Here is a 25,000-nt window from a genome sequence, read left to right as displayed (position 1 = left end):
TAGAATAGAATAGAAAATAGAAATGAAAGTTTGATCAAAGAATGATGATAAAAAACATTTTTGTTCACCTGTATGGCCAATTTTAGAGGCAACTGTCTCAATCACAAAAAATGTGCCGCCAATGATAATTTACAAACTGGACATACAGCAAAAAATTATATAATCCCACTTCATGACAATAGTTGGACAATTTTCTGTTATGTAAGACGCGAATGGCATATCTGCTGCAAAGCCATCCAAAATGCCCCAGAGTGCCCTAAATGCACAATGATAGGGCACAGTTGTAAGTGGCTATTAACATTTCATTACATGTCATGTCTTTCCTGTCTCATGGCGGCTGCACTGTAGAGCTGTTACATAAGAGACATCCATGTATCTGATTGGCAGAGTCAGGGCCATGCTCAGGGTCTCCTGAGGGTGGAATTAAAGTCAGAGGGAGAGAGCTCTGCGGCTGCTGACGAGCCTCCTCAGGGCCTCAGCCACATTGGCCTTTGTGGCGTTTGTCAGAAGAAGGCGGACACATGTTGCTAGCCCTTAACATCAGCGTGAGCAGCTTGAATGCCTGGGGAACAACTGTCTTATCTCTATGCACATGGTCTGCATACCCAGGGCCTTGTGGCCCTACCTATTGGAATGAGGGACAAATATAATTAAAAGATTTGTATGCAATTGGCGTTGGCCGTTGGGGCTCGTGCTGGAAGGGTTAGGCGTTTGCCTGCGGTGTGGGAGACCAATTCCTCGGTAAGCCACATTTAAAATCCCGCGTAAGCCACGTTTTAATTTTTAACAAATGTTTTTCTTATTTGAAAACGGCTTCTACGTAATGCCATATATTCACTGCTGTCAGCAACTGACTTGGAATTGTCGATTTGTTTGATTTTATTATGACTGCATCAAGATGGGCGAAAAGGGGTGTGCCCAGTCACTTAAAAACCCACCCACACAGACACACCCACACGCAGGCTTTTAATGTGATGGTGAATCTCAGTGGGATACTCGCCCTGACCTCAATGCCGCCAAGAATAACGCTATTGTTTAATGCCTCTGCCGCCACCCACCGCACACAAGCTGTTAGACATATCCAATCTAAATTCACTTGTCAAGGAAGGCAGTAAAAGCACACAGTCTTATCTTCTGATGCATTGTAATTGAGACAACTCTGAGGCATGGGGCTTCATTAGTTGATTGGCTGGTAGCCAGAGAGAGAGAGAAGAGAGAGAGACAGAGAGGGTTGGAGACATAAAGAATGTCTACAAAGACAATCTGGGCTTCTGGCTTATTAATGAGCATGTAATTTCATTTCATAACCTTAATATGAAGCATATCCAGATCAGAACACATTATTAGCACGTCAATGTAAGGCAAGACTTGCTCATAGAATGACATTTGAATCAGTGGGTGGAGTAAACCTTCAGAGTGCTGCCAGCCGTACCTCTTGGCTGATGAAGGAGCTGCACAGAGTCACAATGGACCAGAAGAAAATGCCACAGCTCAGGATGACCTTTCTGTTGAAGCGGTCGCCCAGGTAACCGAAGATGGGAGCTGCCACCATGAAACTGCAGATGAAGACTGAGTGAGACAAAAAGAAAGGACAAAACAGTAAATACCATACAGAAAATACTGAGAGTGAAATACCTTTAGCAGTATTGGGATTCGGGCATTCACGACTACTGCCTTTTAGTAGTCACGGGAGACCGCCCCCCCCCCCCCCCCCCAGTAGTGAGCCCATTGACACTGTTTGGATCTCACCTGCAATTATCACTCATCGCCATAGGTGTCACTCAAGAGAACAAAACTGAAATCTTAGAGATGATCACTTTCACTTTAAATTTAAGAACTTAAAGGAAATAAATCGCAAGTGACCCTAATCATCTTCGCTAGCTTTAATTTGTGTGTGGTGTAAAAAATAAAAAATAAATTTCAGGTGGCCCTATTTGAATTCCAGGCAACCCCACTTAGGGTCGTGACCCTAATGTTGGGTTAACTAATGTAGGTTGGGCCAACCAGGGGGTATGTGAAATAGCTAATGAGCCACTAAACCCCAGCAACCCAGAGTCTTTCCTATTATACCTTAAATTCTGTTTATTTAACATTAGATCATGTAGAAAATGATTATTCAAACAAATCTATGTTAAATTGTTTTATATATTTATATTGTTTATTCCTAAAACTAGTGGTTTTGATAGTCTTTGCAACCCCTAATTGGTATTACATCGATAGTGTGTTATTGCATTCAGTGTTGTTACAAAGATCCTTGAGTCAAATATGTCAGGTTGCAGGTCCACTTAATAATCCAGTCCAGATCAACTGTGATAGCAGCCAGCCAAAGTGAAGGACTGCCAGAGGACGCATCTGCTCAACTCCTATACCAATTAGGATTCCATTACACTTCACCTACACATGACAAGGCACAGGGATATTAAAGACAGATGACACAGCACTGGGTAATGATATTGTATTAGTCATGAGTGGGATGTAAAGGGAGACATGTGTGAAGAAAGTGAGGAGGAGAGAAGGTTTGTATAAATGTAGGTTTGACATGCAGCCAAATAGCTCTAGAGAGAGAGAGAGAAAGAGAAAGAGAGATAGAGATAGAGAGAGAGAGAAAGAGAAAGAGAGATAGAGATAGAGAGAGAGAGAGAGAGAGAGAGAGAGAGAGAGAGAGAGAGAGAGAGAGAGAGAGAGAGAGAGAGAGAGAGAGAGAGAGAGTCAGAAGCCATCTATTGGCTTCTAACATCACTCACCAGGAATCACTTTCTTTAATTAATGAAACCACATCCTTATACTGTATGAACTGCACCCGGTAGCCTCCTCTGCTTCAAATTCATCCCAGTCTTTTTAATTAATAAGCAATGGAGTACAGTATGTGCACCCAGTTCTTTCTTGTATGCGAGTAAACAACAACAACAACAACAACAACAACAACAACAACAATAACAATAACAACAACAACAATCCCATTGGGGTTTCGGTTGCAAAAAAATTATCAAGTGAGATCAGACTGATGAAACAGATGCCGGAGATTAGATAAAATTCCTGTTTTTTAAATGAGAGCAGAATATGTGGGAGCGAGATGTATCGCTGTGGGAGTTACAATTAAATAGACCAAACCAAAAGCCGAATGGAGATAGCTTTCCACCGTCGGCTCGGCACATTAAATCACACGCAGTGACTGATGCCACTCTCATTCTCCTCCGCCTTATTCCAGGGAGAGGAGAGGAGCACCGCGCGCCTGCTGTCTTATTCCAGGAGAGGAGCTGTCTGCACAGCAACAAATCCTTCATCTTCATTTCTTGTAACTGAACTTACGCCTCAGTGCAAGAAACACAAGTGTTTGTGTAATTGCCCCACTGCTGAATGGACAACACGCCTCGTCGCCAGGGCGTTGGAAAATACTGCCCCTACACCGTTGGCTTTAAGATTATTTACAGCTTATTTACTTATTTATGAGGAGGACAAACCCAAACGGGCCTGAATTTGTAATGCTCTTTAACAGAGTTTTACGGAGAAAGGGCAGTTAGCCTTGACGGCAGTGAAGGCAGCGAGGGAGGCTGGCTGGAGTGTTTTGACACATCATCAGCATAAACAGACAGTGGAGGAGGAGAGAGCATTGAGACAAGGGCAGAACCTGCAAACAGCAGCAGCAGCATACACTCAAAGAACATGGGAAGCAGCAACAAAGGAGAGGTTCAGAAGAAAACAAGTAGCCTATGTACTCAGACTCATAAAGCTCTCTTTGGTTGGGAATTACAGAAAGAAAAAAAGAAAATAACCAATGCTATTATTCATCTGAAAAGATAATATGACTTACAGTAATGACAATATGGCTCGCTTATGAATGCATTAAAAACTCTCACTGTATACTGTATGCACAGTAGCCTACGAAAGGCAAAGTATTGGACAAATGTTGCCTGGTTTTCTGCCAATAATTCCCACATCTTGATATTAATAAATTCTGAAATGCTGTGGTTGTTAAATGATGGGAAGTCACCCGCCATGGCGGAAAGAGCTTGTTGAGAAAAATCCCATTTCAAGACAAAATGAAATCTAATCTAAATCAAATGTCTGTGTTCATCCAAATCTAATCTCTGCCATTATTTGTGTACAGTAAATGTGACAATCAAATCAAGACTGGAGATGACTTTACTGTGTGTTCATCACACAAAGCTTGAGATGACTTTACTGTGTGTTCATCACACAAAGCTTGAGATGACTTTACTGTGTGTTCATCATCACAAAGCTTGAGATGACTTTACTGTGTGTTCATCATCACAAAGCTTGAGATGACTTTACTGTGTGTTCATCATCACAAAGCTTGAGATGACTTTACTGTGTGTTCATCATCACACAAAGCTTGATATGCCTTTACTGTGTGTTCATCATCACAAAGCTTGAGATGACTTTACTGTGTGTTCATCATCACAAAGCTTGAGATGACTTTACTGTGTGTTTATCATCACACAAAGCTTGAGATGACTTTACTGTGTGTTCATCATCACAAAGCTTGATATGCCTTTACTGTGTGTTCATCATCACAAAGCTTGAGATGACTTTACTGTGTATTCATCATCACAAAGCTTGAGATGACTTTACCGTGTGTTCATCATCACACAAAGCTTGAGATGACTTTACTGTGTGTTCATCATCACAAAGCTTGAGATGACTTTACTGTGTGTTCATCATCACAAAGCTTGAGATGACTTTACTGTGTGTTCATCATCACACAAAGCTTGAGATGACTTTACTGTGTGTTCATCATCACAAAGCTTGAGATGACTTTACTGTGTGTTCATCATCACACAAAGCTTGAGATGACTTTACTGTGTGTTCATCATCACAAAGCTTGAGATGACTTTACTGTGTGTTCATCATCATCACAAAGCTTGAGATGACTTTACTGTGTGTTCATCATCACAAAGCTTGAGATGACTTTACTGTGTATTCATCATCACAAAGCTTGAGATGACTTTACTGTGTATTCATCATCACAAAGCTTGAGATGACTTTACTGTGTATTCATCATCACAAAGCTTGAGATGACTTTACTGTGTATTCATCATCACAAAGCTTGAGATGACTTTACTGTGTGTTCATCATCATCACAAAGCTTGAGATGACTTTACTGTGTGTTCATCATCACACAAAGCTTGATATGCCTTTACTGTGTGTTCATCATCACAAAGCTTGACATGCCTTTACTGTGTGTTCATCATCACAAAGCTTGAGATGACTTTACTGTGTATTCATCATGACAAAGCTTGAGATGACTTTACCGTGTGTTCATCATCACACAAAGCTTGATATGCCTTTACTGTGTGTTCATCATCACAAAGCTTGATATGCCTTTACTGTGTATTCATCATGACAAAGCTTGAGATGACTTTACCGTGTGTTCATCATCACACAAAGCTTGAGATGACTTTACTGTGTGTTCATCATCACAAAGCTTGATATGCCTTTACTGTGTGTTCATCATCACAAAGCTTGAGATGACTTTACTGTGTATTCATCATGACAAAGCTTGAGATGACTTTACCGTGTGTTCATCATCACACAAAGCTTGAGATGACTTTACTGTGTGTTCATCATCACAAAGCTTGAGATTACTTTACTGTGTGTTCATCATCACAAAGCTTGAGATGACTTTACTGTGTGTTCATCATCACACAAAGCTTGAGATGACTTTACCGTGTGTTCATCATCACACAAAGCTTGAGATGACTTTACTGTGTGTTCATCATCACAAAGCTTGAGATGACTTTACTGTGTGTTCATCATCACAAAGCTTGAGATGACTTTACTGTGTGTTCATCATCACACAAAGCTTGAGATGACTTTACTGTGTGTTCATCATCACAAAGCTTGAGATGACTTTACTGTGTGTTCATCATCACAAAGCTTGAGATGACTTTACTGTGTGTTCATCATCACAAAGCTTGAGATGACTTTACTGTGTGTTCATCATCACAAAGCTTGAGATGACTTTACTGTGTGTTCATCATCACACAAAGCTTGAGATGACTTTACTGTGTGTTCATCACCACACAAAGCTTGAGATAACTTTACTGTGTTCATCCTCACACAAAGCTTGAGATGCCTTTACTGTGTGTTCATCATCACACCTTAGGAGTCTCTCCCTTTGTTTTTCCATTCCCCTCTCTCTCTCTCTCTCTCTCTCTCTCACTCTCTCATCTCCTCTCTTTTTCTGTCTGCATTCCCCTCCTCCTCCTCCTCCTCCTCCTCCTTCCTCTCTCTCTGTAGTCTCTATCATTATATTGTGGTTGTGTGCAGGTCTATTGTGTAATGTTAACTGTGATGATGGCTGCATGCAGATTTTTAGCTCTCTAAAGACCCATCCCGTCATCCAGCATATGGCTATGGCTATGGCACTGCTGGAGAGACCCTTAAACACACACAAACCACTGGACACCAGGGTAGTGCAGCAGTAGATTCCCTGCCTACCAACACGAGGGTTGCAGGTTCGAGCCCCCATGTTACCTCCAGCTTGGTCAGGCATCCATACAGGCACAATTGGCCGTGTCTGCAGCTGGGAAGCTGGATTAAGGGTATGTGTACTGGTCGCTGCATTAGCGCCTCCTCTGGTCAGTTTGGTTTGTTTGGGGGGGAGGCGAACTAGGGGGAATAGCGTGATCCTCCCATGCGCTACATCCTGCTCCTCACTGTCACGTGCACACACACACATGCACGCACGCACGCACGCACGCACGCACGCACGCACGCACGCGCGCACACACACACACACACACACACACACACACACACACACACACACACACACACACACACACACACACACACACACACAGCAGGGTGTTGCTGTAGATAAGATGAGGGAGAGGTCCACTATCACCCCCAGCAGCCGGTTGCACACAGCTCTTTAAAGCCAGGGGGCAAACATCATTAGTCACACACAGAGCCGACAGCCTCTGTTTAGCAGCATTTAGACACGTCCTCCCATCATTAAGCAGCCTGTTTCAGGTCATTACCAGGACCGCACATCGCCAACTCCCTCTGTGTCTCGTTGCTTCATGTCATGTTGTGATTTGTACATGAACTATGCCATTTTCTGAAAGCTCATTATCACCTCTTTGCAGTGTCAGCACATGGGAATGAAGTCAATCTTGATTTATTCAGCGTTAACCATGCTGGTCATTAACTTTGCTGTGTTTTGAGCTAGGGGATATGTTATTTAATGCTGTTTGTGCTGTTATTTAATGCTAGCATTTGTGATAGTGGTTTAACTCCCTGCATGTTTGTTCAGCCTCAGTGTAAACAGAGGAGAAGTCAAGACCCTCAGTACAAGACGTCTTACAAAAATGTGATTTTAAATTGGCAACAGACTGAAGATCTGGTCTATACAGTGTAATAAGACCATCCCTCCATAGAACAAGAGTAAGGTGAGTATCACCTACAAATATGTCCTAAATAAGAAGCTTTAAATTGTTAATCATAACAGAATGATGTGATGATGAATTACTGCATAACTGAGTTACAGGTGGATGCTTTGTCTATTTGACAAGATGCATTGGAAGTGTTGTCAGGCCGTTTATTTTGAGCAGAAACAGACACACCCTTCCTTCCACAGAATCAGGGTGACTTAGTTTCTCTCATTTATAACTGACTAATAACCTGCTAATCTCCCCGGCAGAGTCCTCACCACCAAGCCTGCCATCCTCTAAGTTCAAATAAAATACAAAGAATGACACAAGTGTATGGAGGATCAAGCCTGCCATACTCTAAGTTCAAATAAAATACAATGAATGACACAAGTGTATAGAGGATCAACGCTACCATACTCTAAGTTCAAATAAAATACAATGAATGACACAAGTGTATGGAGGATCCACAATAGGATTAAGCAATAAACCCCACGAGCCTGTGGTGTATAGCGATTTTACAACAGCCAAGGGGTGTGAAAAAAGAAAAAGGGGGAATTAAAAGGCAATACAATTTATAATGTGCATTTTCACGGGAGAAAAGTTATCTTCTTTATATGAAGCAAATCAAAAATATATATTTTTTTATAGAGGAATTTCTTGAGGTTGTAATTGGTGTAATTAATCCAGTACATAATCCTGTACAAATTGACATATGTAAGCAATTAAGAAAAACTGTCATATATGCTACCACTGAGACCGGATACACACTGATATCACATGTAACCTTTATGCTCATGTGCTCCCATAAGGGGAATGCTCTGTCACTATAAAGACTGCCTGTACTGTACAACAAGCACTCTGTTCCCCTCTCACTCTCACTGACGGCCATAAAGTGAAGACCTGTCAGCTTTCACACAAGGGCTCAAATAAATAAATATGTCATGCTTAGAAACAAACGATGACTTCCTCCACCTGGTGCAACTTATTTTGATAGATGTGTTTTCCTTATTGATAATAATAATAATAATAATAATAATAATAATAATAATAATAATAATAATAATAATAATAATAATAATAAAGATGTTCACAAGCTTCATTCGGTTATGTTTTCGAATATTGGGATCACAATTAAAATATATAGACCTAGGTGATGTTTGGTAAGAATATTTTCTTATGATTAATAATATTCAAATTGGCTTCACTATGACCTCCACAACGACATAACATGTAGGTGGTTAGAGGAGTTACAGGTACAGTATGAAGACAAACAGGAATGGAATCAATGGTAAGGAACTAAATGGAGCTTACAGTAATCCATGGCCAGACATGACGTCATCATCACAATGGAAAGGACAAACAAACCTTGGTGAGGAATACATCTTCATAGACTAAAGGCACACCCTGAGATCTCTCAGTGTCTCATATGTCTTAATATGTCTAAAAATAGCTCAAAGTGCACATGTCAATCTGCAGAGATGTCATTCTGCCCAGTCTGAATCAAGCTCTAGTCTCTTAATTGTCTCTTCCGCAGTCCAAAGTCAGACAGAAGCAGAATGAATGGGAGCTTTGATTGGCATACAGTAAAAGGATCTTAAGCCTGAAACATGCACCAGATCTTGTCTGTCCTCACTGGTCACATTCCCAAGCTGACCGCCATTGTCTCTCTGTTTGTTCTTGTTTAAATGCCATGGAGCCACTTTTCCCCATGAGCCACATTTGTGTGTGATCTTTACAGCCCCAGTAGAGATAAGCTCTCTGGCCCAACACCAAAGATGACAATCTTTCATAAATAAAGTCAAGTGCATAATATAACAAACACGCAGGCAGCAGGAAAAGCCCGAAGATCAACAGAGAGGAGCTGATGTCTGGACAGGAGCCCTTTCGTACTGTACATTGATCCTGGAGATGTTTACGCTGCAGGCCAAAGGACATAAAGCCTAAATTATATAAATATATATCAATTATAGGACAATGACCAACTTTTACTTTGTTGGTCAGCGACCGACTTTTTAAACAGGCCAGCCCATTCAACCCCCTTTTAGTGGTCTCTAAGGAGCTCCACTTTCTGTCCAAAACCACTGTCTGATAGTAAGAATTTCATATTTGTCAAAGCCTTTGACAAATATGAAATTCTTACTAACAGACAGAATTAGGATTAGGTGAGTTGCCTCCATGTAAATAGAGAACATTTTCATTATGCATCACTGCAGTGAGAAAATGTGTAGCATGCCTCCAAATGTATTTGACAAACGTGTGACTTTTCAATCTTGCAGACATTTTCAAGGTTGCAAACCCAAGGTTAACAGACATTATTTGAGACATGTCCTTCATCAGTCAAAGCAATTGGATGCTGGGTAATTACTGAGGCCCATCAGAATGACGAGTTCCACCCAGTGGGCAAGCCCACCCCCTTCCCTCTGATGATGCAGAAGTGAATTGAAAAGCTGTAGTTCCTTGAATGGCCACTAGGCGTCGGGGGCAGTAGGCATTCCCCCCGATGTTAAAATGCCTGACTTTGTAACAGGATGGATTAAACATCTTTCCAGTGAGGGGCAAAACACGGTTTTGGTCTATAGCTAATTATTTTCATAACAACTGTATGGGGGTCATTTTTTATATAACTCGCCCATTTGGAGTAAAATAGATGATAGAAAAGGGGGTGATTGACAGATCGCCTGTCCAGTGATCGCGCAGCTTGCCGATCACAGACCAATAGCAGGCGGAGCTGCGGCTCTGGGAAACCCCTATCTCACGTGAGGTGTGGAAGGACTCAATCCATTCCCTCCCACTCTGCTGACAAAAAATCAAGATGGTGACGGCCAACGTTTGAACTCCGCCAGGGAGAAGAAATTGAATGGGATAGCTACGTCCATTATTATTTATGTCTATGGTTCCACCTCGGTCCAGATTGTTGATGCTCATTGTGCGTTGTGTGTATTTGTGATAGCTGCCAGTGACAATAGAGAGATTACATATATAGACATCTATCCCTGAGGGAAGTGACTCAACACTAGAAAACAGCTCAAAACAATAGCTGTATCTGCACTGCCCGGCAGCCTATAGCTTTATGTAACATACTTCCCTGTACTAGCTTAATAAACACTGATTTATATGTTTTGTCCCTCTCATTAAACCAACTCCCTCCTCTTAGACTGAGGGTACTGTAATTGGCAATTCCAACACTGGAGGCTGAAGCTTTCTCCACTACCAGAAGAAGAAAGCATGACTGCACTCAGCATGGCCTGTTTAATTAATGCCAAGGCCATTTGTGACTAAATTATTGTGTGTGTTCATAATGATGCAGCACAAAGCCATGCGCTGAATATGGAGAAGGCAAGCCTGCAGAGCTGTTGGAACCATCAAGGTCATTCAGTAATGTTGACTGGTCTCGCTGGGAAAAAGATGCCTTTCAGGCGGTCTGCTAGAAGTGCTCTTGTATCTTAAAGCCTCTATAGAGTAGATTAATTAATCATTCCTGTTGCTTATCTGCTGCTTCTGTTAGAGATGCTTTAAACTAAGAAACAAAACTAAAAAACTTAAAAAAAAAAAACTCTCAAAGTCTCGCTTGTACTGACACAAATTAGACCACGGACCCCCATTTTATACGTTTTTGCTTTTAGATGTTTTATTACAGAAACCCATGACCAAAGTCACACAAATAAATTATTGGCCTTTTTGCTGGGGACCCCCTGGAAATCCTTCAAGGACCCCTGGGGGTCACCGGACCCCACTTTGAGAACCACTGGAATAGATAACACCACTCCAATTAATCACATCTTCCCACACTGCCATTCTTTGTGGTTCAGTTTCAGTCTTAGTTCTGCTTGAGGGTGGAAGTGCAAAACCTGTTCCTCCAATTCTGAATGAGATGCTGGACATATTTCTCAGGGTGCGAATTACAACAATTATCACAGTCCTGGGACATTCCATGGGGTGACAAAGGTGGTGTGAGAAGTTGAATCACGGACACCATAACAACTTTACTATATAGCGTCATTGTGCTGCTGGAGACAGGTGAATCATGCTGTGAATGTCCGCTGGTTCATTCTTTCTGGAACTGTACTCGCAACTTCTTATTACCCTGATAGACTCGTTTTCAGGAAAGGGTAATGGCCCATTCACACGTAGAACAATTACTATAAAGATACATCTAAAATGATACATTGTGGCTCAGGCATTCACACTACAATCGTATCTGTTCCACAGAAAATGAAGCATTACTGCAGCGAGCTAACAAATTTGTATAGTTATCGTTTTGGATGTTTTATAGTTCTCGTTATAGTGGGAGCACTGAATTCTTTTCTACTGAGAACAATTTTTTTTAAATAGTTATAGTGAGTTATTTTTATCATTAGATGTGAATGGCTCTTAAAATCCCAGACATTTGTTATTTAATTTACAGTACTATGTTGTAGTCGAGTCACTATTTCTGAAGTTTGAGTCGACTCCCAGGTGTCACGAGTCCAAGTGTTGTCAAAGAAGAGTCCAAGTCGAGTCTCCATTACCTGGGTTTCTGAACATGAGCAGGATTCTGCATGTAGGTGGAACACACGTGCCTGCCCTTGCACGAAATTGAATAATATCATGGTCATGGTATTAATATAGCTATCATCAATATCTTATGCCAAATTATTAGGGCCTATTTCAAAAATAAAAATAAATAAATAAAACTGTTTTTATCAATTAACAAGTCAGAGTCCTCGTCTCCAAATTCTGAGTCTGAATGCATGAATGCTCAAGTCTGTGTCAAGTCACGAGTCCTGAAAATGAATCTGAAAATGACACTCGACTGATTGAAAGTACAAGTGCACATGTCAGGAATCGAATCCACCATGTTCCATCTTTGAAGCGCTATCATCTAGTAAATTGGTTGGTCTTTTTTGGTGGTTTGGAGAAGTACAGTATGAAGCTTCATTAAATGGCAAAAGCACAAGCACCATACTTGAATAAAGCAATTGAGTTGCTCTAAGCACCTGTGCATAGACAGGGATAATACAGCCTGTCACCAGCTTGCTGTGTGGCGGACGGTGAAGCCCAGAAGAAAATAACTGTGCAGAGTAGAGACAAAGATGTATTCAACAGAGTTTGCTGAGCAGGCCATTGAATGGCATGCAGAGTCATGCAACCATATACAGTATGTAGTCTTAAATAGTAACTAACTAGACAGAAGCAGAATCAAGTCAGTCAAGTAAAGTAACTGAATTTAGAAAGTGAATATAATTTAACTTAGATGTAACACCTCCACTTAGCTGTCCACCTCCACACTGGCAGGCTCAGCCCCCCCCCCCCCCCCCCCCAAACACACACACAAGAAAGACCGGACATCCACCTCTGGCTTTGATTGGCCAGCAGAACAATACCTCTTGGGATGAGTCACCCCTATGATTAAACTCCACTGTGAATAGAGCATCAGGGGTTGCTGCAGGCACACGTATGTTTTGTGTGAGTGGCTGTGTGTGTGTGTGGCTGTGTGTGTGTGTGTGTGTGCAGTGTGCGCGTGATTGATATTCACTGAGCCTGTACAGATACATTTCCCTATGAAACAGTTTCCACTGAAGAGAGCAGCTGTGAGGCTCCACATCCGGCTGCGGGGTACCAAATGCACAGCGGCCCGTTTGATCTATTTTTCATATAAAACTTTATCAAAAAAGAAAGAAGGGGAAGGGGTCTCGAAGCACTTGTCTGATTCTGATAATAATGTTTCTTTCCTAACCACGATGGGATCATTCACACATCTGTGAATGTGCTTTACACTATTTGAATAAGTGGGTATTTATGATGTATGAGGATATTGAAAGGCTCTAAAATACATTGTGGCTTAATCCCCTATGAATGCAGATGGACATAGGCAGAGAGACAGGCTTATAAGTGTATCATAAGTATATAAGTATATATGATGTGTATCATAAGTATACAAGTATATATAGTGTATAAGTTTATCATAGTATAAGTATATAGTGTATACGTGTATCATCTATCTATATAGCCTATATAAAAGGGAGCATGTGGGCAATGTGTCTCTGTGTCTGTTTTAATTTTTGTCCCATTGATGATGTCATAGGAGGCATTGTGACATCACTGATGATGTCAAGGGTGCAGTGTGGCCGCAGGGCGGGTGAGGCCGTGCAGCAGCCGAGCTGCGTATGCAAGCTGCAGGTCGGGCAAGCCCGCGCAGCGAGCAAGCCTTGGAATCGAGCACGTGTAGCACGCAAGATGCCTAGTAAGTATAGTATATATAGTGTATAAGTGTATGTAAGTATATAGTGTATAAGTGTATCATAAGTATATAAGTATATATATAGTGTATAAGTGTATCATAAGTATATATAGTGTATACGTGTATTATAAGTATATATAGTGTATAAGTGTATCATAAGTATAGTGTATAAGTGTATCATAATTATATAAGTATATATATAGTGTATAAGTGTATCATATATATATAGTGTATAAGTGTATCATATAGTGTATAAGTGTATCATAAGTATATATAGTGTATAAGTGTATCATAAGTATATATAGTGTATAAGTGTATCATAAGTGTATCATATATATAGTGTATAAGTGTATCATATATATAGTGTATAAGTGTATCATATATATATAGTGTATAAGTGTATCATAAGTATATATAGTGTATAAGTGTATCATAAGTGTATCATATATATAGTGTATAAGTGTATCATATATATAGTGTATAAGTGTATCATATATATATATAGTTTATAAGTGTATCATATAGTGTATAAGTGTATCATAAGTATATATAGTGTATAAGTGTATCATAAGTGTATCATATATATAGTGTATAAGTGTATCATATATATAGTGTATAAGTGTATCATATATATATAGTGTATAAGTGTATCATAAGTATATATAGTGTATAAGTGTATCATATATATATAGTGTATAAGTGTATCATAAGTATATATAGTATATAAGTGTATCATAAGTATATAGGTACATATATAGTGTATAAGTGTATCATAAGTGTATATATAGTGTATAGGGGTATCATAAGTATATATATAGTGTAGGCTATAAGTGTAGCATCATGCTACCTTGCTCCTCTCAAGCTCCTTACTTGCAAGATCAGAAGTTGTAAATATGACTTGTCATGCATGCGTTCAAGTAGCCTGGTTAAAACCATCTGGATCCGTGAACTCACATTCTGTTTCGTTCTGGCAAAACAGTAATGGCTGCCTCCATGGCTCTCCGGCTCGAGCAGTAACATCAACATTTGTCGAGTTTACACAGCCATAAGTGCAGTTATTGCAGAAATAGACTCAATAACAACAATTAAACAAAAACAGGAGTATGCAACAGTGAAGTTTCTTGGCGGAAAATATGTTTTCGCTGTTCTTCCGAGTGGATTTGGATTTGACTGGATCCGACGCTGATTGGCTGAAGGAGTTGTCTGTCAAGACAAGTACTTCCACCCACTGAAATGACTGTGCACAGCTTGGAGTCCAGACAGAACCGCAACAGAAACCAAACACAATGTGAGTTCACGGATCCGGATGGTTTTAACCAGGTTGCGTTCAAGAGCTTTTGGTTGGAAATGAATGATAACAGAATGGTCGCCATAACAAAAGTACTTTTTTGTGTGGCTGACAGAGGAGAAAATCCACATCAGGCATGTCATTAAATTGATGTCTTTATTGAAAACAAAATGCATGAGAATTACATGTTAAACAAACAGGGCAAATAGAAACACCCAACAATACTCTAGTTATTTACATGGCATGCCAAGCAGTAGCATATAGTAATAAATCACATCATCACCATCGTTATTGGCATGCTTACACGCTCTCACTCCCTCATAATTAGGGAATTTCTGAACGGCACATGAAGGCAGCGTTGGTGTGCAGCTGTGAAACCTGACAGTCAGGCCAGACGGTGTGACCGCTCTGAGGCAGTCAAATGTCCCTCAGCTGCCACGAACTGAATTAGAGGAACATCCTAACTGCAGGCCTGGACATGTCTGCAGGCTAGGCCATGTCACTCATTTACAGCCGCGCACGCTGTCACTTTGACCTGCACGAGGTGTGCGCATGTGTGTGTGTGTGTGTGTGTGTGTGTGTGTGTGTGCGTGTGTGCCACTACTTCCATAAATACAACTTCCCTCTTCAGTTTCTGTTGACTCTCTTTCTCTACCTCTGTGTCTCTGACCTTTCCGCCACTACCAAGGTTATCTGCTCGCTGTGACCAGAGGCGTTGTATGGAAAGTAAACATGAGTGCATGAGTAAACTGAAACTATGTGTTTTCAATGATGTCTTTCCACGGTAGAGGTGTCAATCTACATTGCCCAGTGTTTTTATGACTCAAAGAATGTGAGCCACCTTTGACATGTCACGCAAAGGTGTGTTACAGATTTTCTCAGTAGACAGTTCCTGATACTGAACAAGGAACATATAAAGAAGGAAGAGACGTCACAGTGTCATCAAATTTTGCATTGGGGGTAGTTCTATTGAAGTGAAAAACCACTATCTGTGTTGTTTCACCTTTGATTGAAAAATGCTTCCACCAGATTAAAGAAAACACATTACGTGATGATTACTGGTGTTTTGTTGTTGTAGACTTTGTTTGTTTTTAATGTAAATGTGCACATTAGTTTTGCTTATTATTCTCCAAACAGATCATGGCTCTGTCCAGCAGCTGCATATAGCTCAACTCAAGCCCCTGTTTGGTCCAAGGTAGCTAGATTAGCTAACGACATCATGTTACATGAACGGGGCAGTTCCGGCATATTATGTACAGTAATGTGTTTTCTTTAATCTGGAATCGGGAAGCATTTTTCAATCAAAGGTCAATCACAGATGCTGTTTTGTTTATGATGGTGGTTTCTAGTGCGTCTTACCATGCCCACCCCATTCACTTCAATAGAACTGTCCCGAAAGTCTGGCCGTAATGCAAAATGTTAACGCTGTGACATGAGTGATGTCTTTATAGGTTCCTTGATACAGAAGCCTCTCTCTCTCCCCCTCTCTCTCTCTCTCCCTGTAACCCACTTTAGTTAATCTATTTGTAGATGAAATGTAGCTAAAGTGAACAGCGTATTTTGTGCCCCTGCTGCGTTCTGAGTGATAAACGCAATCTAATGTTGGGCAGAACAATCCAGCCCAATAAAACTTGAGAGTGTGCTGTTGTTATTTTTGGGCTGACATCTCTGTCTGTCACCATAGTGTCTGGTGACTAACCTTACTGACGTTACAATAGCCTACACTGTTGTTCCTGTCTGGAATACATCTACACTTCTCACATACATTTGGAGACAACTAGACTTACTGTGACGTGGATGGTTAAAATCCAGGGTAGAATACACTGGGAACACCTTATGGCTCATTTCCACCACATATAACAGCACAGTACAGCTCTACTCTACCTGATCTTACTCGTTTCTACTTGATATAGACTCTGCTTCCATAGCAAGTTTACTCGCATCCGCCCACACCTGGTCATCATAGCGACCGCATATCTGCCCTCCGCCCATAGCCCAAGTAGGCCATAACATATAACGTTAAAATATCCATACACTGAACTTTTAAACTGGTTATGAAATACTGGTGCCTCTAAATGACCTACAGTGTACTGTACATGGGCAAATGTGACAATCAGCCAGGAGAATGGATATCACTTTGTTGTTACTCACATGCATGCGCTGCGCGAGGGAAGGGAGTTACGTTACGGAGAGAGCCACTACCCTGGCGGTCACTCACCAGGCCAGACCGCGGCTTCGCTAAACCCTCGCCTCCGGCATAGCGGAGCCGACGTAGCACACAACTACAAGGGCTTCCCGAGGAGCAGACTTTTTCTCTCTCAAAACAATTGAAAACCACCGTCATGTTAAAGCTGAGCAAGGAGATTGATTTTATTTCACCAGAGCCGAAAGCAGCTACACAAAAGACTGATGGAAATAACAGAAGAGAAGGTAAGCCCCACTAAACTGGTATCCAGCATTGACAGTAGATACAGTAAACACGATTCTGCCTGACCAATCAGTCGTCTGCAGTGTTTTCATGTCACCGTATGGTACCGGCTGGAACCTCAACAAAGCAGGGACCAAAACTATCACGACTCAACCCAGACTCAACGCGGGCTGTCCAGGTTTTTGATCGGTGGAATGAGACAAAAAAGCGAGACGAGCTGGGCGGGGCCGCGCTAATAATCCAGCTCTGCATACCGCTGTCAAAGCACCAACACAGAAAATGGCAGGCACTCCAACCATATGCAATCCTTCCCAGAAAAGGATGATAATACCATATAGTCTCTATCGAAGTTGTTTGTTTTGACACTGGCATGAGCGGCTAACAACAGAAACTCATGAACGCAGTAGTATCAATGTCAAAGTTATTAATTTGCTCACTATACTGGACTACAGAAAAACAGATGGGTTCTGTTTAGTGCCGTTTCGGCTAATCAATGTTGATCCTGGATGAAAAGCCGTGTTTGGTAGTGGAGTCTGCTCTCTCTACTGGTAGCCTGTGTATTTATGTGCAGTACGGCCAGCAGCAACTCCAAAGCACCTGGAGTTCCCAGTGAGAGAAGCTACGCCATGCCTCATGCTTTTCTCACTCCATTCACAGGTGGAGGAATCCTCATCGTTTCCCCGAAGGAAGAGACGGTGTTAGCAGTTATGTAACAGCGTGAAAACAGAAGTGAAAGCTCTCCTCTCGCTCTGAGTGGAAAACGCTTCATTATAATTATCATTAACATTATTATTGTTGCTGTTATTATTATAATTATTAATATGTTATTATAATAATATTATTATTATGAGTATATGTTATGATTATAATTATTAATGTGTTATTATAACAATAATATTATTGTTATTATTGTTATTGTTATTATTATTATTATTGTTGTTGTTATTGTTATTATTATTATTCATAATAATAAAGTTATTCGTTTAAAGTTATTAGTATTACAGAGGAAGAGTTAGTGGCCTGTTGAAACATCTGGGTAAATGAGTTTGAGTTGTGCGTGTTGACTTTAAGTGTAGCTTCCTAATTCCATGGTAATTACAGTATCATTATTCTACATTACAGGCAATACAAGTGTGAATTAGCACTGTGTGCCAAAGCACACAGCACCAGCTGGCAAAGTTGATGTTTAAATAGCAACGTTTGTGGAGCAACGTTGCTATGTTACAATTTCAGCTCCGAAATTGTAAAATGGTAACGTACGTTTCTACAGGGGTGGGCGTGGTTTGGGCGTGGTTTACGGAGATTTTCTGTTTCTAACCCCTCCCCCTACCCTAACCCTAAGATCTCAGAACGTTACCATTTTACAATTTTCGAGCCAAAATTGTAACATAGCAACGTTGGTCCAAAACTTTGCTATTTTACAATTTTCTGTGAGACTGTGTTGGGTTTCCCGGTCTCCAGAATAGGAAAATTGTGTGTGTGTGTGTGTGTGTGTGTGTGTGTGTGCGTGTGTGTGTGTGTGTGTGTGTGTATGTGTGTGTGTGTGTGTGTGTGTGTGTGTGTGTGTGTGTATGTCTGCGCGCGCGCACGTGTGCGTGGCGTGCGTGCGTCTGTGCGTGCATGCGTGTGTGTCTGTGACAGAAAGAGAAAAGAATTGAAGCATAGAGTGACATCTTTGGTAGCAAGGTGCTACAGTAGATGGATGGGTATTTCAGGGAGGATACAAATTCACATTGATTGTGCAATTATATGTTATTAGATGCCAGAATTAATCTATGCAAGGCTACAATGACAGAAATATGGACTAGATGGATGTGAAGATGGATCTGAAGAGAGTTATGGACTAGCACATGCTTCCTCCGATGTGCAGTCGTCCTACCCATTTGACTGTTGTTACACAATTCAATCGGCGTTATCAGCGTCTTGTCACTCCATTCATATCGGCCAGTAGGGCCATACTTACCTGCTAGTATGCGCAGAAGGTTGTTATCAGTGATTCGCTAGGTTTACGTTTCACGTTTTAACGCTTTTTGCTGCTTAATTCTAACCCTAAACCTAACCCTAAGCTGTTTTATTTCCCTAAACATAAAGTTGTTTGACAACAGCCATTCCGACCTACTAGCAGGTTTATCAGCAATAGGAATGGGGCTGATGACTCGCCTACTGAGTTCTATGGGTGACAACAATCCGATCGGGTGCACCCAGTCGTCAGCTGCTTCTTTAGGGGGAACCTACCGTTGCACAGAATAGAATTCACTACAGCACAGTTTGGGATAAGATGTTGATATTCTGCTATCTAACATCTTGCTACCGTTGGCCTGACTGAAGTGGTCTTATATGATAGAATTATGATCTGTTATGATAGACAAAAATAACCGAGTCAACAATCTGGAAAAAGGAATCCAAGACATCCCGCCTCCTTTACATGTCAATCATCCCCAGCCCATTGCATCAAGTGTTCTTGTGGTAGCAGGGTATTGTGTTGCGTGCTCTTGTCAGGTGTGCAGCGCGGCCAGGAGTGCCAGCTTTCTTCTTCTTCCTCGAATGATTCATGTGGCTGCCTGAGGAGGGAGTGCCACATAACTTTGGCCTGAGTAGGACACCATACGCGGCTGATGTGTCTGAAGCCAGACGTTCTCATGCATCACGTGTCTCCCTCCTGGATTCCCCTTCACGCCGAGCTCAAACCGTCTCTGCATTCCACACATTGCAGCACGCCGCGAAACTCCTCCAAAAAGACGCCCATTTAGACTTGACCCGTGTTGGATTACCACTGCATTGACCGCTGTTTGATAAATGCCACATGCAGCCTGGGAAATACCCACGTCTGTTTGGGAGAATCGGACAACTCTTATAGAAAGTGCCATGGAGTTCTGCCATGGAGTTCTGCCTGGTTCACAAGTTACAAACCCGTGTATCTACGGCTCTCCCCAGATCAGCAGAGGGGGTGTAGCAGCGACCGGGGCAGCAGGGGGAAATTGGCCATGTACAATTGGGGAGAAAATGGGCAGAAAATCAGAAAGAGAAAAAAAAACATGCATTTTACCAATTCTATCAGGTACGCTACCCAATATTACTTTAGTCTTGGGTTTCCCTCTTTGATTTTTCAACAAGCCTCTCTACTGTACTACCTACTCAAAGTCTGAGAGCTGCAGCTGGGGAGAGTTACGTAGCTACTGCTACAAACACTAGGCTGGCAAGGGCGTGCATTGGAACGCCATACTTTACACATTAACAGCACATATTGAAGGGAAATGCATGCAATGCGGCAAGTACAAAGAAGGTATTTGCTCACTTCAAAAACAAGAGACGGAGACAGACGTGCAGTTAGGCTACAGGCCGCGTTCCAAGCTGCAGCATTCAAAAACATCTTGTAATTTTTTGTTTTTTATTCACCAATGACACGTTCCTGTGGCTGCTGACATGTCACTGAACTGGGATCCAGCAGGGGGAGCATTTCAGTGCAGGGCGCGGAGTTTTTCTTGCTGCCGTACATAATGACAAGCTATGGCTGAGATGACAGATCGCCACACTAGCATGTGTCTGTGTATATGTTGCCCTCCTTAGTGGGACTAATGGCATATGAAAACACGTCTGCATGAACACACACACACACACACACACACACACACACACACACACACACACACACACACACACACACACACACACAGTACAGGCATGCACATACACACAGACATGCACACTCCTCTGCAGTACTTACACAAACACGCTCGTTTTCATCATGAATGAAATCAAACCAAAATGCAGGCAGCAGTCCTACATGTATCTTTGACCTTGAGCGGCTGAGCTTCACATGAATCTAGTGTGTGTGTGTGTGTGTGTGTGTGTGTGTGTGTGTGTGTGTGTGTGTGTGTGTGAGACTAGGGGGTGGGTGGGGTGGGTGGGTGCAGCCTACCGTGGCGAGGCGGCACAGACTATTGATTTGAGCTCAGCCTCCCATCTGGAGAGGCAAGAGTAAATATCACGCGCACCCTCGTTAACATAAACACCCGCTCCATCGCTCCGCTAATGATTGAAAAACAGTAATCCAAAAAGGTTCATGACGTCTGACTTAGTTTTACAGTATTAGATATTTCATGTGAAAAGACGTTATTTTTTATTTTTGTCATACCTATGACAAAAATAAAAAATAACGTCTTTTCACATGAAATATCTAATACGATTGAAAAACAGGGTGAAATGGCAGGCCTAATTTCAGATGTGTCTCCACCCCCAACCCACTGTTTGTGCAGTTCCTTTAGTTCTTAGTCCAGTGGTTCTGGGGGGGGTCCAGTGGACCACCGGGTCCTGCAGGCGTTTATTATTTAAACTTTTAATTTAGTATATGAATGTAAACATATGAGGGGCATATGTTACAACCCGGCTCATGGAAGTAACAAATGAGGGGAGTCATACACCAAAGTCAAAGTTAAAACAATAATTTATTAACTAAAACTAAGGGGACATAACTAGACAAACTACATTAAACAAACAAACAGAACAAAAGGTGCATCAGTGAGGAGGGAGATGGTCTTCTGAGTGCACCGGGCCCAGGTGCACCCAATCACCCTAATGACATCGACACAAGGGCCAGGAGAGTGCGAGGGTCGTCACAAAAGCTAAAATCTTATCAGATGGGGGACTCTGGGACAAAATCTTATCAAATGGGGGTCCATGGTGTAATTTGTGTCAGTTTAGGGGTCCTTGACATGAAAAAGTTTGAGAACACACTGCCTAGTCAATCGGGTGACCAGGAAGACCCCCCTGAGGAATCTGCCTTTCGGCATGCTTGTTTTAATTGGCCCGATGTCCTGATTGGACTGGCAGTCACTCATCGGAAGCGCTTTTGGTTCGCGGACATGAAGTGAGGGGGTGGGAGTTGGGGGCGCCAGATCATCGACTAACAGCTGCCCTCCTCCGAGACATGGCCTATAAAAACAGCCTCTGATAGAGACACACACAGCCGTGATGCTGAGGTATCATCGGGTCATCATTCTATTCTGGGCTGGGCTGGACCCGGGGCCGGCACAGTGCAATTATTTGGCTTTGGGAATCAATAGAGTGGGTGGGGGGCGGGGGGGGTGCACAGGTGTCTCTTTCTTCTCCCTCCAATTCCCCTCATCCCTCCATCTCTCTAATTCCTATAAGGTGCCAGTAGGAGTGACAACAGCTGCCAGACTGCTGATAGAGAGAGATGTCAGATGTCATCATTCTGCAAGACACATGGAGTAGAGGAGAGGAGTCCACTGGCTGCCCCTCAGGGTACAGAGAGATAATCACCTTGTACCTAAAACAGACTCAAACTCACCACATGGCAGAGGAGGGCAGTAAGCTAGACAGAGCTGAACAACCCTACAAATGGTCTGAAAACAACAAAGATCATTACCAGCAGGCAATTGGCAACAAGAAAATTATCTCCAAGTAGGCTTGGCTATTTATGCTCAAACGATGTTGACATTAGTAGGCAAAATTAACGGATATAATAATAAGCTTCAGAGGACATCTCAGGCGTGCATCTGTCTGTGGCGAGTCGGTCTGAGGATATTCCCTCTGTTCGTCTCTCGTCAAAACAATCCCAATTGGGGAAACCAGCTCCAGAACTGCAATCTATCTAGCCTGTTGTGCGTTCCCTTACAAAAACTACTAACGTTATAGTATTCATGTGCATTTATAGCCTACTATTCCCCCGACGACGAATAACGTTATGCAGATTGCAGCTGTTTGACATGCGGGCGCTTTCAGAACGGATGCTAATTAGGCTACTTCATGGGAATAATTTGCTTTACAAAAAACTGGAGCCAAAAGGTAAGAATTAGCCTTATACCTAAAACATGATGGTGCCTCTGTGATCCATAAAGTCGATCAGATGAATATTGAAAGCCTTGTTACTGTATTTGGAGGACACTTTCTGCGTTGTGGGCATATTAAGGTGAGCTCTCAATCAGACTCATGTTTTATCCTTTGATGTTAACGACCTGCTGCACGTTGAGAGCTGCTGGCGTACATCGGCGAAGTTTGGTTGTTGAATGAATTTGTTCATCATACAGTAGCCTGGGCTACACTAACCTATGAAAATATTAATTTGGGCTACTAGGAGGAGCTGGGTGGAAATGCCTTCCCTTGCCTCATTTCAATCCGGGAGGGGTGGATGTAACCTGAAAGCACACCCCATGACAGGAATGTGGCGGTGCTGCTTGGCTCTGTGTGAAAGCAATTTCTGTTGCGAGGCTGCCGGCTTTGCGGGCCTTCTGAACTGCAATATTGCGTGATCTGTGTGTGAAAGCGGCTACTGTGACAAATATAAAGAAATTAGAGCCTCAATCTCCCCCAAAATTAACCAGAAGTACAAAGAATTTGAAAATATCACGGACACATCTGGACTTCAATATCTTCTGCGAGAGAAACCTGAATGCACCATTTTAGCAGCACATTATGTGTGGAGCTGCCATCAGCTGAGGGACAGCCAGTGGACAGGAGAGCCATCCACATCTGGCTGAAACACAGAACACTTAACATACTGTATTATTTGCACTAGCATCCAGTTTATTGGTTTGCGTGTTTAAATTTAAAATTTAAAGTTTTAAAGTTTTAAATTTGTTGTTTCAAATAGGTTAATTTATCTTATTTTATTCTATTTTATTATTTTTTGCTTTGTTTAGTTTTTCTCTCTCTTCTGAAGATTTCAAAATAACAACGGTTATTTACAGATTCTATGAATTTTTTGTTAATATACTGTAATTGCTTACTATTTGCACTATCACCGTTTAATTGCCCGCTTATTACTGTTCTGTTATTATTCTGAATAGATTCCAGTCAACAATAGTCTTCTATTCTATCTTATCACATTCCATTTAATTTTCTTTTCTCTTCCTCTTTGAATATCTTCAGATTTTGTGATTTATGTTACTGGGTAACAAAATGTCTTGTTTTCTGTTTTTGATTCTTTGTAATTGCTAAGTGTTGCTAATGTATGCTTTGGCAATGTAAGATGCACCTTATCATGCCAATAAAGCCCTTTGAATTGAATTGAGAGAGACAGACAGAGAGACAGAGAGAGAGAGGGGGGGGCAGAGAAAGAGAGAGAGACAGACAGACAGACAGACAGAGAGACGGAGAGAGATAGAGAGAGAGAGAGAGGGGGGGGGGGAGGTGGAGAAAGAGAGAGAGACAGAAAGACAGAAAGACAGAGAGATGTGGGGTTGGGGGGGTGTACCAAGGGATACCAAGGAGGGTAAGGAGACAAAATAGGAGCAGCTGTGAGCGGCCAACACAGCTGATCAAGCACTGGTAGCTTCACTTCCCACTGTGCAGGAGGGAATCAGAGAGGCCTGTCTTCAACAGTAGATGTTTGTGATTGATATAGTCCATAGTCAGCCACACCTCAGGCCCAGTTACTAACGGCTTTCAGATAGCCATGTCCACAGCATCCTCTTTGGGATCAGCCCTCAATAGCAAATGAACATGCTTTAAGTATTAAGTATCTGACTTACCACGAATCATAATAGTGACATGTTGAGGTTTGGGCCTAAAAGCTGTGTGTGCATATGTGCAGGGTTTAGCTCACACAGCACCTGACAGCTCACATAGTGGCTGAATGGCAGACTGACACCATGTTCTCTTGAATCTTGAATTGAATCTTGAATCTTGTTAAGACTGGGACT

At 41.9% G+C, this 25,000-nt stretch overlaps 1 protein-coding gene across 3 annotated transcripts in view; it reads right to left on the bottom strand.

The window, feature by feature from the left end:
• The window catches only part of spns2 (SPNS lysolipid transporter 2, sphingosine-1-phosphate), a 122,849-nt gene that overhangs the window by 55,157 nt on the left and 42,692 nt on the right, over positions 1 to 25,000 (bottom strand). For all 3 annotated transcript variants that reach the window (XM_083640025.1, XM_083640024.1, XM_083640026.1), the window contains exon 3: positions 1,433 to 1,569. In XM_083640025.1, coding sequence (XP_083496151.1) covers positions 1,433 to 1,569 — 137 coding nt within the window. The remainder of the gene's footprint in view (positions 1 to 1,432; positions 1,570 to 25,000) is intronic.

Source organism: Poromitra crassiceps, assembly GCF_964638095.1.
Source record: "Poromitra crassiceps genome assembly, chromosome: 1".
NCBI classification, from domain to species: Eukaryota; Metazoa; Chordata; class Actinopteri; order Beryciformes; family Melamphaidae; genus Poromitra; species Poromitra crassiceps.
This window is presented reverse-complemented; position numbering and strand designations above follow the sequence as displayed.